This window comes from Gadus chalcogrammus, chromosome 13, assembly GCF_026213295.1.
Source record: "Gadus chalcogrammus isolate NIFS_2021 chromosome 13, NIFS_Gcha_1.0, whole genome shotgun sequence".
In the NCBI taxonomy this organism is placed as follows: Eukaryota; Metazoa; Chordata; class Actinopteri; order Gadiformes; family Gadidae; genus Gadus; species Gadus chalcogrammus.
Genome location: NC_079424.1, coordinates 16,541,873 through 16,556,456, shown reverse-complemented (window position 1 = coordinate 16,556,456; position 14,584 = coordinate 16,541,873). Strand labels below are relative to the sequence as shown.

Sequence of the window (14,584 nt, the reverse complement as noted above, 5' to 3'; positions counted from 1 at the left end):
ATACATTTTAAAGATTTTCACATAATAATCATTTTGATAACCCTCGTGACCTTGTTTGGCCTTCCATGCGTCAAGACGCGCGGCGTACGCTTTGCTGTATGCTGTCTACAGCACACCATCTTTCTAAAACACAAACACTTAAAATTACTTTCGGTTTCTGAATACCTTTGTCAAATCGAATCCAATATTTGCAATACATAGCACTTGCTTCCAATGAAAAATACTTTAAGCGCCATGGCGCCTAATAGGAAGATCACAATCATAGCATTTTCATTAGAACCCATTATTGACTAAGTGAATTCCACACATTGATTTGATTTATTGGGAACCATCCGAAGACACTACAACGTAAACAATAATACCATAACATGTACATACATACATACATGAGTATAATCTAACTGGCTATATGGGACGTACAATCATTTATAACATAGGCGTGCATGATTTTATAGTGTGCGTAAAATCAGTTTCCACGTCAGTCATTGATTAATCTCGTTCATTCCATGTGGCTGTTGTGGGTGTTGTAGGCTACAGTAGTAACCAGAGATGGGTGAGTCAAAGAGGGATGTACTTTAGGTTTGTTTGCCTCCAAATGAGCCAATGAGCGTCAACTTGGCCCAGAGTGACAGTCTCACAATGCATGGCCGGAGCGCAAGTGTGCGTTGACGACAACGGGCCAGCCAATGCTGATCTTCGACACCAGCAGAGGGGCAGGAGCAGAGGGAAAAAGCTAAAATACAAATTTCGTACCGTGAATCCTCGTCACCTTTTAGGCCTACCTGATACGTTGCGGACTCATTTTAAAAGTTCTAATGATGGCGGCCTTGTCGCAATGTTTAGAAGATTCACCCGCAAAGTGGGCTACCAAAAAGACAAACGATTTGAATCTCCAAGAGTTGTACAACGAAAGTCACCGACTTGCTTTGGAGGAGCTTGTTTCCTGCGGGACGGACAAGTTTATAGACTTTCTCAAAAAAGAGAGAATTCCCAACTTCATCTCGGATGAGGAAATACAGCGGTTAGTGCGGAGTGCTGTGGTCCCTCGGTGCCACTCGATCCACGGGGATGACTTTGAGCAGTCAGTTAGCAGTTCAATGGACTGCTCCTCCGTTACATATTTCCCCGAGATCTCCGATGTTGACCCCCCGCTGTTGGAAGTCGGCTGGCCAGCTTTTACTACAGGCTCCTACCGAGGAGTTACCCGTGCTGTTGCACATTTTCAGCCAAGCTACGGAGAGTGCATTTATAGCTGCAAGGAAGCTGCACGACGAATGATTAAAAGTGCAAAAGAGGTACGGATATTGCCAAAAATGCAGAGTAAACGCTTATCGTGTCGTTTTTGGATGCAATTATTAATTATATCGTAATAAGTTATAACACACACACACACACACACACACACACACACACACACACACACACACACACACACACACACACACACACACACACCAACTAACTTCATATGCAGGCCTAAAGGGTTTGTACATTGGATTTACTATATCACGAATGGACGTGGCCATGTTCAAGACTTCCAGGCCACACACACACACACACACACACACACACACACACACACCTATATATATATATATACTGTACGTGTGTGCGCGTGTCCTAGTGGATTCATGATTCATTCCAACGAATTTGGGAAAGAATATGTTCCTTAATGTTGGATATGCTTGTCAACTTCAAAAGGGAGATGTGCCCGTGCTACGCCCTCATTATGTGCCCCAACCTGCAACTTGAGCGTCATAAAAAAGGAACGTGCTCGAATCGGCGCGGAATGAATAGAACAGCAAAACTCTACGTATGCTTCTTTATGAGTAGGAATGTATCTAAGTCTTTGTATTGTATGTGTACTATTTAACATATTTTCTCTTATACAAATCATACAACACATATAAGAGTTAACATCTTGAAGGTTTGTCCGTTACAATGGCTGAAGAGATGGGTAAGCCTGTATTATATGAATTTGCATTTAATATCATACCCAGCAAAGATCAACCCAAATAAATAAATATATTATTTTAAGCAGCGCAGCTCCAACATTTGGGAAGACAATGGGCCCACTTGTCTCCAGCACAGAAATGATTTGTTTGCTGACCAATCTTTACAGCTCATTGCCATGGTAACAGACCAGAGTCGATAGAAAGCTCATCAGAGTGCACATTACATGGTGCGTGTGTGACAGAGTCCCACTGCGCCGCGTGTTTGAACGAGGGCCTTGAATTTGCCAATAATAAAATAAAAAACCCAATCATGTGCCCCATCTAGTACTGCAAGGCTGCAGTCTCAAATGAAATTCATTGTATTACCTTGGTACTTTTCCATTGCAGGTGATTGCCATAGTTACCGACTCACTCACAGACCTGGATATCTTCAAAGATCTTCAGGAGGCATGCACCCGCCGAAATGTGCCAGTCTACGTCCTCCTCGACCAAACCAGCGTTTCTGCCTTCCTGAAGATGTGCAACGATATCGGCATCCGTTTGGACGACCTGCGGGTATGTCAGCCATGTGTACACAGGGTGGTGTTTTTCTGCCTGCCCCAGGACAATTGGAAACATATCTTTTGTATTAATTTATTTTGCCTTTTTCTTTCATACAGCAAATGAGGGTGCGATCTCTCCGTGGCACAACATATTACCTGAGATCTGGAGCCAGTATATCTGGAAAGGTCCACGAGCGCTTCATGCTTATTGATGGAAACCGCGTGGCAACCGGTTCCTACAGGTAGTTCACCAGGTTTCCCTCCCTCCCTGAAACGGGAGACATAGCTATACTGGCACAATGTGGTGACGGGTTTCTGTTCCACTGTCAAACACTCACCTCATCAAATAGTGCTGTTGCCGGATAAGGATTGATGTTCTTGGTGTCGGCAGGTTCAACTGGACCGACGGGCGCCTGAACAGCAGCAACCTGGTGGAGCTCTCTGGCCAGATCACAGAGAAATTCGACGAGGAGTTCCGCATCCTCTACGCCCAGTCGCTGCCCCTCAGCACCCCGGCCCCCCCAAGGGCGCGCACCAGCGGCGGGCACGAGCGCCTCCTCCTCCTCAAACACACCAACGCCATGTCCTCCCCGCACAGCGCCAGAGCCGGAGCCGGCGCACACATGCTGTTCCTGACCAGCACGCCTGGTCGAGAGCCGCGGGCCCTGGCGCCGGACGGCCAGCCCCCCCGTGACCCCCTGACCGGAGAGGCCGGGTCAGGCTCCTCCGTGCTCGGGGATGAGTGGGCGGAGAACCAGCCGCAGCACATTGAGGAGATGCCAGAGATCCACAGCGAGCCTCCAACCGCCCCGACGCCAGATGCCCCCAGCGAGGTCGCCACCCAGGCTCGCTGTGTCATGGTGGACTGTGGCTCTCAGACCGACCCCAGGGGCCTCGGCCACCCGAACGGCCCTCACCACGCACCAGAGAACACTGTTGCTCCATCGCCCACCGCCGAGCCATCCACGACCACCGCCACAACAGCCAACCGCGAGCCAACAACGAGCCCCACCCCGTACCCAGCCGGTTCTCCCCCCAGGGGGCTCGGCCCCGTCTCCCCAACCCGGCGGGTGTCGGGACCCCGGTCTCCGGTCGTGACCCGCGACCCAGCAGCAGGTCCTAACGCCGACGCCAGCCTCCGGGACTGCTTCACCAAGCTTAGCAGAGAGCGCCAGCTCCACTACTCGTCCATCCGCAGCAGGCTGGAGAGCATGGTGAGCGTGTTGTCCCAGAGGAGGGAGCTGGCGGATGTCACCAACGTCAGCCACACCACAGCCGCGGCAGCAGTGAGGCCCAGGGCCCAGCGAGAGTGTGGGAAGGAGCAGAGTGCCGGGATGCTGCCTGGGGAACATGTGAGCGTGGGCACTTGGCCAAGAGCCAGATGTCTCCACTAAATATCTCTCTTATACACTGCAAAGAGTTAAACGATTTTAGTACAATTCAGGAGAAGATGGAGGGTTTTTATGGTTGATTTTAGGGTGTGCTGGGGAATTTAACACTACTATACTTTTCTGAAAGAGTGGCTTTATGTACCTCAATCCTGTGCCTTTTTTATGTCTACGTGTTTTCTTGTCTGGAAGTTTTTTTACTTTTGTTCTTTTGTGTGTGTGGGAGTCGGAGGCTGGGATGATGCAATACCAAAGCGGATTAATTAAGACCACCCAGAAATCGAGTTAGAAAAAGTGCAATAATGCTTTGGTCTTTGTTGTTGTAAGTGATACCCTCTACTGAGAAAGGTAGTATCTTCAAAACGTAGTTAGACTAATGAATTTGAACCTAAAAAGAATCTGTATAGTTAATATAATGTAGCACTTGGAAAATGCTGTACCTGCTGTAACTACATGGTAACATTCCAGAATAAATCTCATTCTATGATCAAAAATATCTTTCTGATATAGTTACAGTATTACGAACGTCTTTGATGCCTTACTCACATTCCATAAAATTAACAAAGCATGTGTGTTTGAAAAGTTCCATTACATTCTTATCTAGCAATAAGAAATAAGAACTCAAAGACAAAAATGAAACTTGTTTCATGAAACATGAGAATGAGTAGTTAGTTGGAAGAATTACAAGATAAAGCACAGAGATGGCTAACAACAATTTCCACTAGTTATTCTATCCCCTTCTGGTATGTTTTCCTCACTCTATTGACTGAGACTTTCTTGACTTTTGCTCTCTCTGGCTAACATTAGTTTAATGTGCATTCAATGTTTAACAAATAGTTCAGAGGGAAAGTTGCCAGAGAGAATCAACACCATGCCTTGTTGCTTCTGTGCACTCCTCTGATTGGTTGGCAGACATCACCTGAGGTGCTGGCATGGCAGCTGATACTAGAGAGCCAGAGAGAGAGAGAGAGTTCAGAACACTGGGAGGTTAAGGGCGAGGGAGGAGAACGAGGCACGAAGGAGAGCAACAGATAACTCACTGTTTCACACACAACACTGGTGCCAACCTATACTTTTTGTAGCTTTGCTCTCACTATTTATATTTGAGTGTTTTTATATTATGTTATTTATAAAATTATGTGTTATGGGAAAATGCCCTAATACTGCTGTCATGCGAGGCCAGTAATTATTATTATAATTGCCATATTGTCATAATTTCTATTATTTCAATTGCAATTTTTTTGCATTGTACGAAAACACTACTTATGTTTATTCAAACTCTATAGATAATAATTATAGATATAATTGGTATAATAAATTGGAACAATGGAGCAATTATAATATCGACATAGTTTCTAATTGCCGAGACCACAGCAGGTAGTGGTAGATCAGGAAGTAGGTAATATTCCAAATAAGGTTATCACTGCCAATACTGATTGATTTAGCTCAATTTATCAGTTGTATGCGAGCCTAAATGGAGCTGTTCACAAAATAATGTGGGAGTGGGAGTTTGGCCAGCAAGTGTGTGTGTGTGTGTGTGTGTGTGTGTGTGCGCGTGTGTGTGTGTGTGTGTGTGTGTGTGTGTGTGTGTGTGTGTGTGTGTGTGTGTGTGTGTGTGTGTGTGTGATTAATTGTGTGTGTGTGTGTGTGTGTGTGTGTGTGTGTGTGTGTTTTTGTGTGTGTGTGTGTGTGTGTGTGTGTGTGTGTGTGTGTGTGTGTGTGTGTGTGTGTGTGTGTGTGTGTGTGTGACTATCATGGGTGTGCGCATCTCTCGCAAGTCAGGCACATCAAAACGCTGTCGTATTTATTATGTAAAAATCGTGCACTTAAGGGAATTGTTCTACGAGTAAATGGAGTGGTGTTAATGTATGAGAGGAGGGTGGTTGATTTTAATTGGCTGTTGCGAGACATCCAGTCGTGTGCTAATGAACGAAACAGTAGGGGACCCGCACAGCACACAACAATTCGCGCAGATTATTTTCCGCTCGTTGGTAAATTTCTTCCTAATAACGTGACAATGTGCAAAATATTTCCAGGGCTTCAATTGCTTTTGTCAACTACATTCATAGGGCATTTGTGCTCAAGGGCGCGTCGATGACTTCTCTCAGCCACCAGAGAGAGCTCTGTAATTGGAAATGAATTGAAGCGCGTGCTACCTTTCAGAAAATCCGTCTTGATATTAGGATACATACCGAAATGTGCGTTTAGAATTACGCAATATTTAAGGGTAAATATTAGCTTGATGAATTGTACGTATTTTATATTATTTTATTTATATATATATGATTATGTATACATATAAATATATATGATTATGTATATATATATATATATATATATATATATATATATATATATATATATATATATATATATATATATATATATATATAAAAACACAGACACATCCTCTGCCTGGGAGTCTTTGTATAACAATAAACTGGAATCACTATAGGCGTATACTCGTTTTTTAAATGATTACGAGGTGGCTAGAAAAAGTAGACACTGCCACCAAGTGATGTCTTTCTGTTATGATTATCCATTATGTTTCAAAGGAATTTCTTATACTGATTATTATAACTCTTGTTCTGGCAAAACATTTTTACAATTTCTACTTCATATTGGTTTATAGAAAAACAGGTTTTTTTAATGTAATAGTTCAACCTATCTATGTCACTCTGTGGTAGTCATTTAACGTCAAGCAAAGCAACAATGAATGTATAATTCAATATAAATTGATTCATTCATTCATTTTGATTGAAATCATTATAAAATGTATAAAAGAAGAACCGCCTATTGATTTGCCCAAATAAATGAGTGTTAGTTAGTTTGATGGTCATGTAGCCTCTCACCCTTACGGTGTCCCAATGGACAACAAAAAGCAGGGATGACACAAGCCTCCCAATTAAATATCCTTGTGTCCATCACAGGTTAGGTTTATACTGCCCCTCTCATTGCCTTGTATTGATCAGCTCATCATCTGCATGCCACACACATCACAAAACATCACTAAAATATACCCAGATTTAATTTTCAATAGGACCCTAACCCTTACCCTACATGAGGTTGAGTGAGTGAACACAGCAGGAAACAGAGTGGGTAAAACCATCAAGAGACTGTCGATGCTCGCTGCTGTTTCTGGTTCTGGAAGATGTCGACTGTGCGGGGCAGGTCACATAACTACTAGAGGTCATCTGATTCCAAGTTTCTGGGCTAGTTTTGCTTGCAGAAGCAGGTTGACAGAGTGAATCCTTGTCTCTACAAGTGAGGCTTTCAATTAGACCAACTGTGGCTGATGAGGTTGAGGCTTGATTACCGTACCTTCATTAGTCAGAACGTAAGCTATTGCCTCTCCCCAGGGCACCGTTTGGCACCAATAAAAACAGCAAAGCCTCTTACTTGGTATTTTACACTTACATTTACCCTGCACCTAAACAAATATGCAGACACACGCTCACGGACACACACACAAGCACACACACTTGTCTACTTGTTTACTTGTTATCAGCTTAAAAACAAATATACACAAACAGACAGACACACTGACACACAGAAACACACACACGCACACACACACACACGCACGCACACACACACACACACACACACACACACACACACACACACACACACACACACACACACACACACACACACACACACACACACACACACACACAGACACACACACACACACACATACACACACTCATTGGTCAACTTAAATCAGCTTGGATGGACCTCGGAAATCCGGTCGTTGTTTTTAATTAAAAAACAAAAAAAACTAAAGACAGCTAAAACAATTGCTGGTGCGGTGAGCCGTCCACCTTATCAACCGTCCCTGTCATAATGAATCTTGTTGTCCATGCCACCTCAGCCTTGTTTCCCATGAGGGCAGCGGAGGGTAGTCACCACTCTGTGGAGGAGGAGGTGGAGGTGGTGAAGGATGAGGATGCCGCCGTCTCGTTCTGCCCCAGGCCACAAAACACTGATAATGAATGTTCATCTCATTGGAAAATAAGTGCACCCATAGGCCCAGGGAAAAAACGTGCGGTCAGGATTATGCCGCTGCCGCTGCCGGCCAGGCGTTGTTTGGGGTTGAGTGAGTCAGTCTCCTGACAGTGACACGCACGTTCACCCAGGCTGCATGATAGCCTGTCACTCCCCAGTTGTTAAAGCGCTGATGCCACTCTGCTGTGTGGGCCGATGCAGGTGGAAGCTAATGTACATAGGTCCTTTGTGCTAACTGCATTGCAAGGTTTAACATGCGCACACAAGTGCCTGCGCATGCACACGCCGCACCCCCGCACGCACACCACAAACACACACACACACACACACACACATCCACAAACACATAAACACGCACGCACACACACACTGTCCAACAGCAACGGGAGCTGCTATTTTTAGACAGGTACAGCTGCTCCTTAACACACAGCCCCTTAAAGCAGCCTTACGCAGGAGATTTATGGCAGAAGCCCTTGTGAAACAGCTGTAGCGTCTCACCACTTGCTCAAGGAATACAAGCTCAGGTCTCTCCAGCAGACCCCATGTTGTTGAAGTAACCCCCTTTATTCGCCGTTCACTGCACCCCAATTCTCACCATGGCAGGACGGGACAGCCATGCCTTGAGTGTACGGTTTGTTGTACTTTTAGTGCCGGTAGGCCTACTGTATTAACCTCCGGGGCTCAGGACATCTGGCGGGGTGGAGATGAGTCATTCGTTGCTCATAGGATTCTTGTGGCTTCACTATATCCCCGCTACCTGGTTGCAAAAGCACCTCTCGGCAGTGTGTCAGTTCAGCACCCATTCCTACATTATTTGTTTATCCAAGAAATTCCCTCCCTATTCTGATAAAACGGAGGTTGCTGTTTGCTCATGTCTATATTTTCCCATTCCTGTCCTGGATACGATCGGATTGTATTTTGTCCCTGCTGGCATGTTTCCTTGTGGCTCTGTGTTGTCCCAACACTCTGCAGGCCTTGGTGTTCCTCAGATACACCCTTTACCACTGTCCTTTTCTCTCTTAGTCACAACCACAACAACACCACCAGTGTTCCCAACAACTCCACTAAGTCCCAGTATATATCCAGGTAGTGCAGAAAATAATAGACTGTCTGTCCTTTTTGTGTGGGTGTGTGTATGTGCGTGTGTGTTATTGTCGCGTTATCAACTCAAAACAAGCACAAGGCGTTAGCTTGTGTTGTTCCTGCCGCACTCTGGGGCTAACGTCCCACGTCGCTCTGCAGCGGCTGTGGTATCTATTTCAACAGCTCTCTATCTGTTTATTGATGCATGTCTTCCATTGATCGGGGCATTGATTTGCCATGCAATCCATTACCCATCTGTCTGTTGCAGCGGGCTTTTAAATGATCTGTCAGATTGAGCTATTAAGTGGAGTGGTGGCCATGTCCAAAGGTTGATGTTACGTTCAGCCAAGAGAGGGAGGCCGAGGGATGCACAGCTATAACTAATAGGGAGGAGAGATTGTGTGTGGGGCTATGTGTGTGGATGAGAGTGGATGTGTCTGTGGCTGTGTGTCTCTGTGTGTGTGTTCATGGTTGTATCTGTGTGCGTTTATGTGGCTGAGAGTGAGAGGGGCGGGTGGACTTACACGTGTCCTGAGGCGGTTGATGGGATGAGATAAACTAATATAATATGGAAAAAGGTGTTTACACAAAGGAGTGTTTCTTTAGAATTGGCCTATTATTGGGATATTTAGCATTGTGTGTGTGTGTTCCGCTTCGAGATAACGTGAGATGCTCTCAGGGTGTGTAATTGATTAGGGTGTCTCTTGGGTGATTAGATGTGTAGGCTGCTGTGATAACAAAACTGTGAGTGTGAATTATCTCCTTCCATTCTGCCGTATTGTCCCAGTTTCAGTGTAGCCAAGTTGTCTGTAAGCACCAGGATCAAGCAAACTTTTACAAAGAAAACGCCACCGGCAAAAATGTAGATAAAGGGCCTAAAAGATGGTTTTCCGATTGAGATTCACGGCGGTTTCATATATATTCATGAATTCGCACAGAAAAGTCAAAGGGAAGCAGTATGATAATCTTGCCATAATTGCATTTTTTTTCTCCCACTGTTTTTGGCAGGTGTGCTGGCGGCTCCTTGGTAAATCATATGACTCTCTCCCATGTGTGTGTGTGTGTGTGTGTGTGTGTGTGTGTGTGTGTGTGTGTGTGTGTGTGTGTGTGTGTGTGTGTGTGTATCCACTCGTGAACAGCGTCAAGGCAGTGAACAGTGGATAGACTCTGACCCATGAATCTGAGGAGTAGTCATCATTCGACGCTGCCACCACGCAGCGCGACGCGGGGTGTGTGTGTGTCTGCGTGATCCCGTGGATTCATGGTTAAATACCGACAATCATTTGTTCCCTCGATGGTCAATTATATGTTTAATTAACTGAGACAGACATTAGATAATTGAACTATCGACTGGCCTCTCTAAGCAACATTTATCTTCTGATTCAGCGAGAGAAAGGCTCCCCCACACATGGATCACATTGAGTTCAATTCAGGGTCCCGCGATCCAGTTATAACCGGAAACGATCAAATAAAATAATAAAAAAGCGTCTTTGATTTTGCTGACGGTTCCCGTTTGACATCTTAATCTCGAGCCAATCTCTTTCACGCGGAGACGACGCTACCTACCATCGCAGCAATGCATCCCAATGCAAACCAAACAAACAGCTGCATCTCAAGTGGCCATCCATGTTTTCATACACGCGTGTCGGCTCAGTGCACGTCAGTGCAGCCCGCCCCCCGCTCCCCCCAGCCCGCCCCCCAACCCCCCACCTGAAATGTGCTGACACCGCGGCCCTCCTGTCCAACAGCCTGCTGCCCCCTCGCGAACTTGGATTTAGCTCAAGGGTATTGCCACCCGGCTAATGTGATGTAGCTGTGAGAAGGAAACAAATTGGGCTGACGTCTTACACGTCGCCTTGTCTTGATTGTGTGATGGCTTCTGCTGCTAATGTGTTACGATGGGTAGACCGGTAGCGCAGCGGAGGGAAAGGGAGAAGAGGAGGCGGAGGAGGGGGTTGTGTGTGTGTGTGTGTGTGTGTGTGTGTGCGTGTGTGTGTGCGTGTGTGTGTGCGTGTGTGTGTGCGTGTGTGTGTGCGTGTGTGTGTGCGTGTGTGTGTGCGTGTGTGTGTGCGTGTGTGTGTGTGTGTGTGTGCGCGCGAGAGCGAGCGATCCCGCCTAGCACGTCTGTGTGTGCGAGGATGAGGGGGGAAGGGCCCTGGTCTGCAAGATCAGCACAACTGGAATTGCATTGATTCAGTTAACTGCAGAGTTGGGGCGTGATGTGGAATTCTGTTTATCAGGAGGTGCAGTTTACATGATAGGCTCCATTTTGGATCTCATTTTCTACGTTGTTTTTCACTGTTTCTCCTTGGTGTCTCCATTACAGAGATGAAATATTCTCCCAGCTCTGTACATTAAGCCACGCCACGAAGGATATTCATTTGTCCACTGAAATAAGCAGCAATGTAAAAAGAAAAAGACCACTCTGTGTGTGAATATGTTGGAAGTAAATAAAGGGCTCACAGAAAGCTTTTACTCCGGTGTTTTTTATCACAAGCACAACAAGGAAGTGTAGTTGGCACTCACACACGCAATGATGTCAGCAGAAAGGGCTTTTTCCGCTTATTAAGCTGAGCCAAAAGCATCCAATGCAAGTAACTGTAATCGTATCCTTAGAAATTATAAGTAGCCATTCAATGATTAAAACCATTTAATGTTTATAAAAAAAAAAGGCTGGCTCCATCAGACAGCAAGCTCTTTGTCCCTGCTTGTAAACACCAATATCATAGGAAGGCATACAGAGCTATGTTCACAAACAACACGTTGTACATGTATAATATATGTTACATATTCAAAGGACAACGTTGTGCTGTTAATTACCATACAGGATGGAACAAGCATTGAAGCCCTTGAATAATAGCTTGTCAGGTGTTTTTTGCTAATAAGGGAGCTGTTTGTTGTGGGTGCTCGTCCTTAAAAAGGCATTTTTAAGAGACACACTCGAAAAAATGCTCTCTTCCTTTCCCATTTCTTTAGTCTGCTGTAGGGAATTTGTCTCTGAGGCTTTATCGTCACTGCCTCAAATTTCCCCCGACTAGTTTGTCATTTTGCTGATCTGCACGCTTTTCCATATTTCACTATTCTTATCATCCACTGGCAGTAAGATGATCCATTTCACTTATTTCTTAGAAGTGTGGCCGTGGCATAAGTCAATATCTACAAAATGAATCCTGCAAATGGAAAGCTTGCTGAGGAGGTGCGGCGAGTGGGAGTAGTTAGCGTAGCACTGGTGCTCGTGGCACATGACACTATTTTATCCAGAGTCAGCAAGGGTAAAATGTCAAGCATTTCTTAGGGAAGCGCCTCCATAGGATTCTATTCAAAGCTTTAATCTTAATTGAGAGCATCACACATTGATATTCCATGGGCTTCTTTGCCCTTCGCCTCTCAGCTACTTTCATTTAGAGGACGGCCGTCCCGCACTACAGCACGGGGAGCGTTTTGTCACACAGCCAAGGGGCCAAAGGCAAGGTCAGCCTCTCGCGTAGTTGTGGTCGGCCGCGGAGCAGGGCCCGATCCAGGGGCCTGCACGGGAGGGCATTCCTCTCCTGGTCTCGGGCCATACCCACCCTCTTCCCACCGCTCCCTGTCAGCGTGGTCATTTCAGCGGGCTGGTTATCATAACAGCGCATTTGTTCCAAATGAGTGGCCTAATAGTCACAGGTGTGGACACAGGTGAAGAGGATCGTTGAGAGAGAAGATGTAGATGCTGTGCAGACAATGGCGGGACACGTCTGAGAGCTGAACTGTCTTCAGCTATACCTGATCTATATGGGGAGTGCAGCGCACACAGGGAGGGATTATAAACGTTCTAAAATGCCACCGAAATGGGGTCAAATGTATGAAAATATACGGTTGTTGTGGAGGGGGTTTCTACAAATGCTTGTGGTACTTCAAATATACTAATGAAGGATCTTTGTTTTATTTTATAATGTATTTTATTTCAATAGCAATAAAACCCCATTAATAATAAGCTAATAGATACAATTTAATATTCAGAAGATTGAATATTCAAAACAATTCCAATCAAATCATTTATTTTATATAACACTTGCTATTTTGATGATTTATGAATGAGCATGATATGTCCAGTAAATATGTCCAAATAAAATATTATCACCTTTACCATTCGTATTAGTTTGCTCAGTAAAAGTACAATGTGCATAAGTTACATTTAACCATACATACAAGTGCACAGCACTGCAGAGAACACTCCAACGCGGACAAAAGCTGCCCACCCCAAATCTGGGAAATGTCCCCCCAAGCAGATCTGTCTAAAAGCGGGCACAGTCGAGCTAAAGCAGCACCTCTTTGACAATGTTAGTCCTTCCACTAAAACCTGCCAGCGCCCTCTGACGCAAACATGAATGAAATCACTTTCTGCTGGCATAAGACATTATGGAGGAGTTAGTTTAATATAGGTGTGGTTATTCTGGGTAACACACTTTTGTCCTTTCTGAACGTAACTGAATGTAATGTATGAGATGTGATAATGAGTGACAATTTAGTGACAAAACTGGTTGTTTATAGAGGTAATATAGTAATTACCTATGTGTGGAGGATTGTGTGGAGAGCGTTCTAAATCGCATTTTGCACAGCATCTCAATCATCTGTAATAAAATAATGCTAGAATCCATTGCCCCGGTAAGATCCAAATATCCGCTTACAGAGACTCTCTAGTAGTACAGTTGAGGCTGGGAATGATTGCAAAACAAACAGCTCCATTAAAGAATGAGCTCCAGTGTTTATAACAGAAGTGGGCCGTGACGAAGACCGCCTCAAGAAGCCACGCCAGAGAGTGTTGACAAGGGTCGTATAGCTGTGACTGGGTGCACCACTGTCCCTTTTATCTCTAATCCTTTAAACACTTGCAGGGTAAATGACCTAAACTAAACCAACCTTGCAGATGCGGGCAGTGATAAGGCACCTGTCATCGGCTAGTAGGGTGTGAGAGTGTGACTGGGGGGGGGGTGGGGGTTGCACTCTACTGTGGGAAGAGTCCATGTGCCACCTTTCCAGGATGACAAAACACACATGCACATGCATGCACATGCACACGCACACACACACACACACACACACACACACACACACACACACACACACACACACACACACACACACACACACACACACACACACACACACACACACACAAAAACGCACACACACACACACACACACACACACACACACACAAAAACACACACACACACACACACACACACACACACACACACACACACACACACACACACACACACACACACACACGCACACACACACACACACACACACACACACACACACACACACACACACACACACACACACACACACACCATCATGTAGGAAAAGTGTTTACAGCTTTCCCTGCCCCTATTTGGGTGCACTGAGGACTGAGCTCTCTACATTTCTCATGCTCTTGCGTCGGCCAACTGCTGACACAGATATACTGCAGAGAGATGGCAGCGCAGATAGATATGCATGCACATGTCAAAATAGCCCTGGGGGGGTCGGCGTGTCTGAAAGCAAAGAAAAAGGGATACAATAAGATCCCACTCATGGCTGCAGGATACATGAATTGACATGCATCCAAAAATCC

General features: G+C 45.3%; 1 protein-coding gene across 1 annotated transcript; it reads left to right on the top strand.

Annotated features, from left to right (window-relative positions):
* Window positions 1-706: 706 nt before the first annotated feature.
* Window positions 707-4,416, top strand: fam83d (family with sequence similarity 83 member D). Its single transcript, XM_056605929.1, has 4 exons — window positions 707-1,295; window positions 2,343-2,510; window positions 2,615-2,739; window positions 2,889-4,416. The coding sequence occupies exons 1-4, from the start codon at window positions 816-818 to the stop codon at window positions 3,889-3,891; spliced, it is 1,776 nt and encodes a 591-aa protein (XP_056461904.1). The 5' UTR covers window positions 707-815; the 3' UTR covers window positions 3,892-4,416.
* Window positions 4,417-14,584: the final 10,168 nt, after the last annotated feature.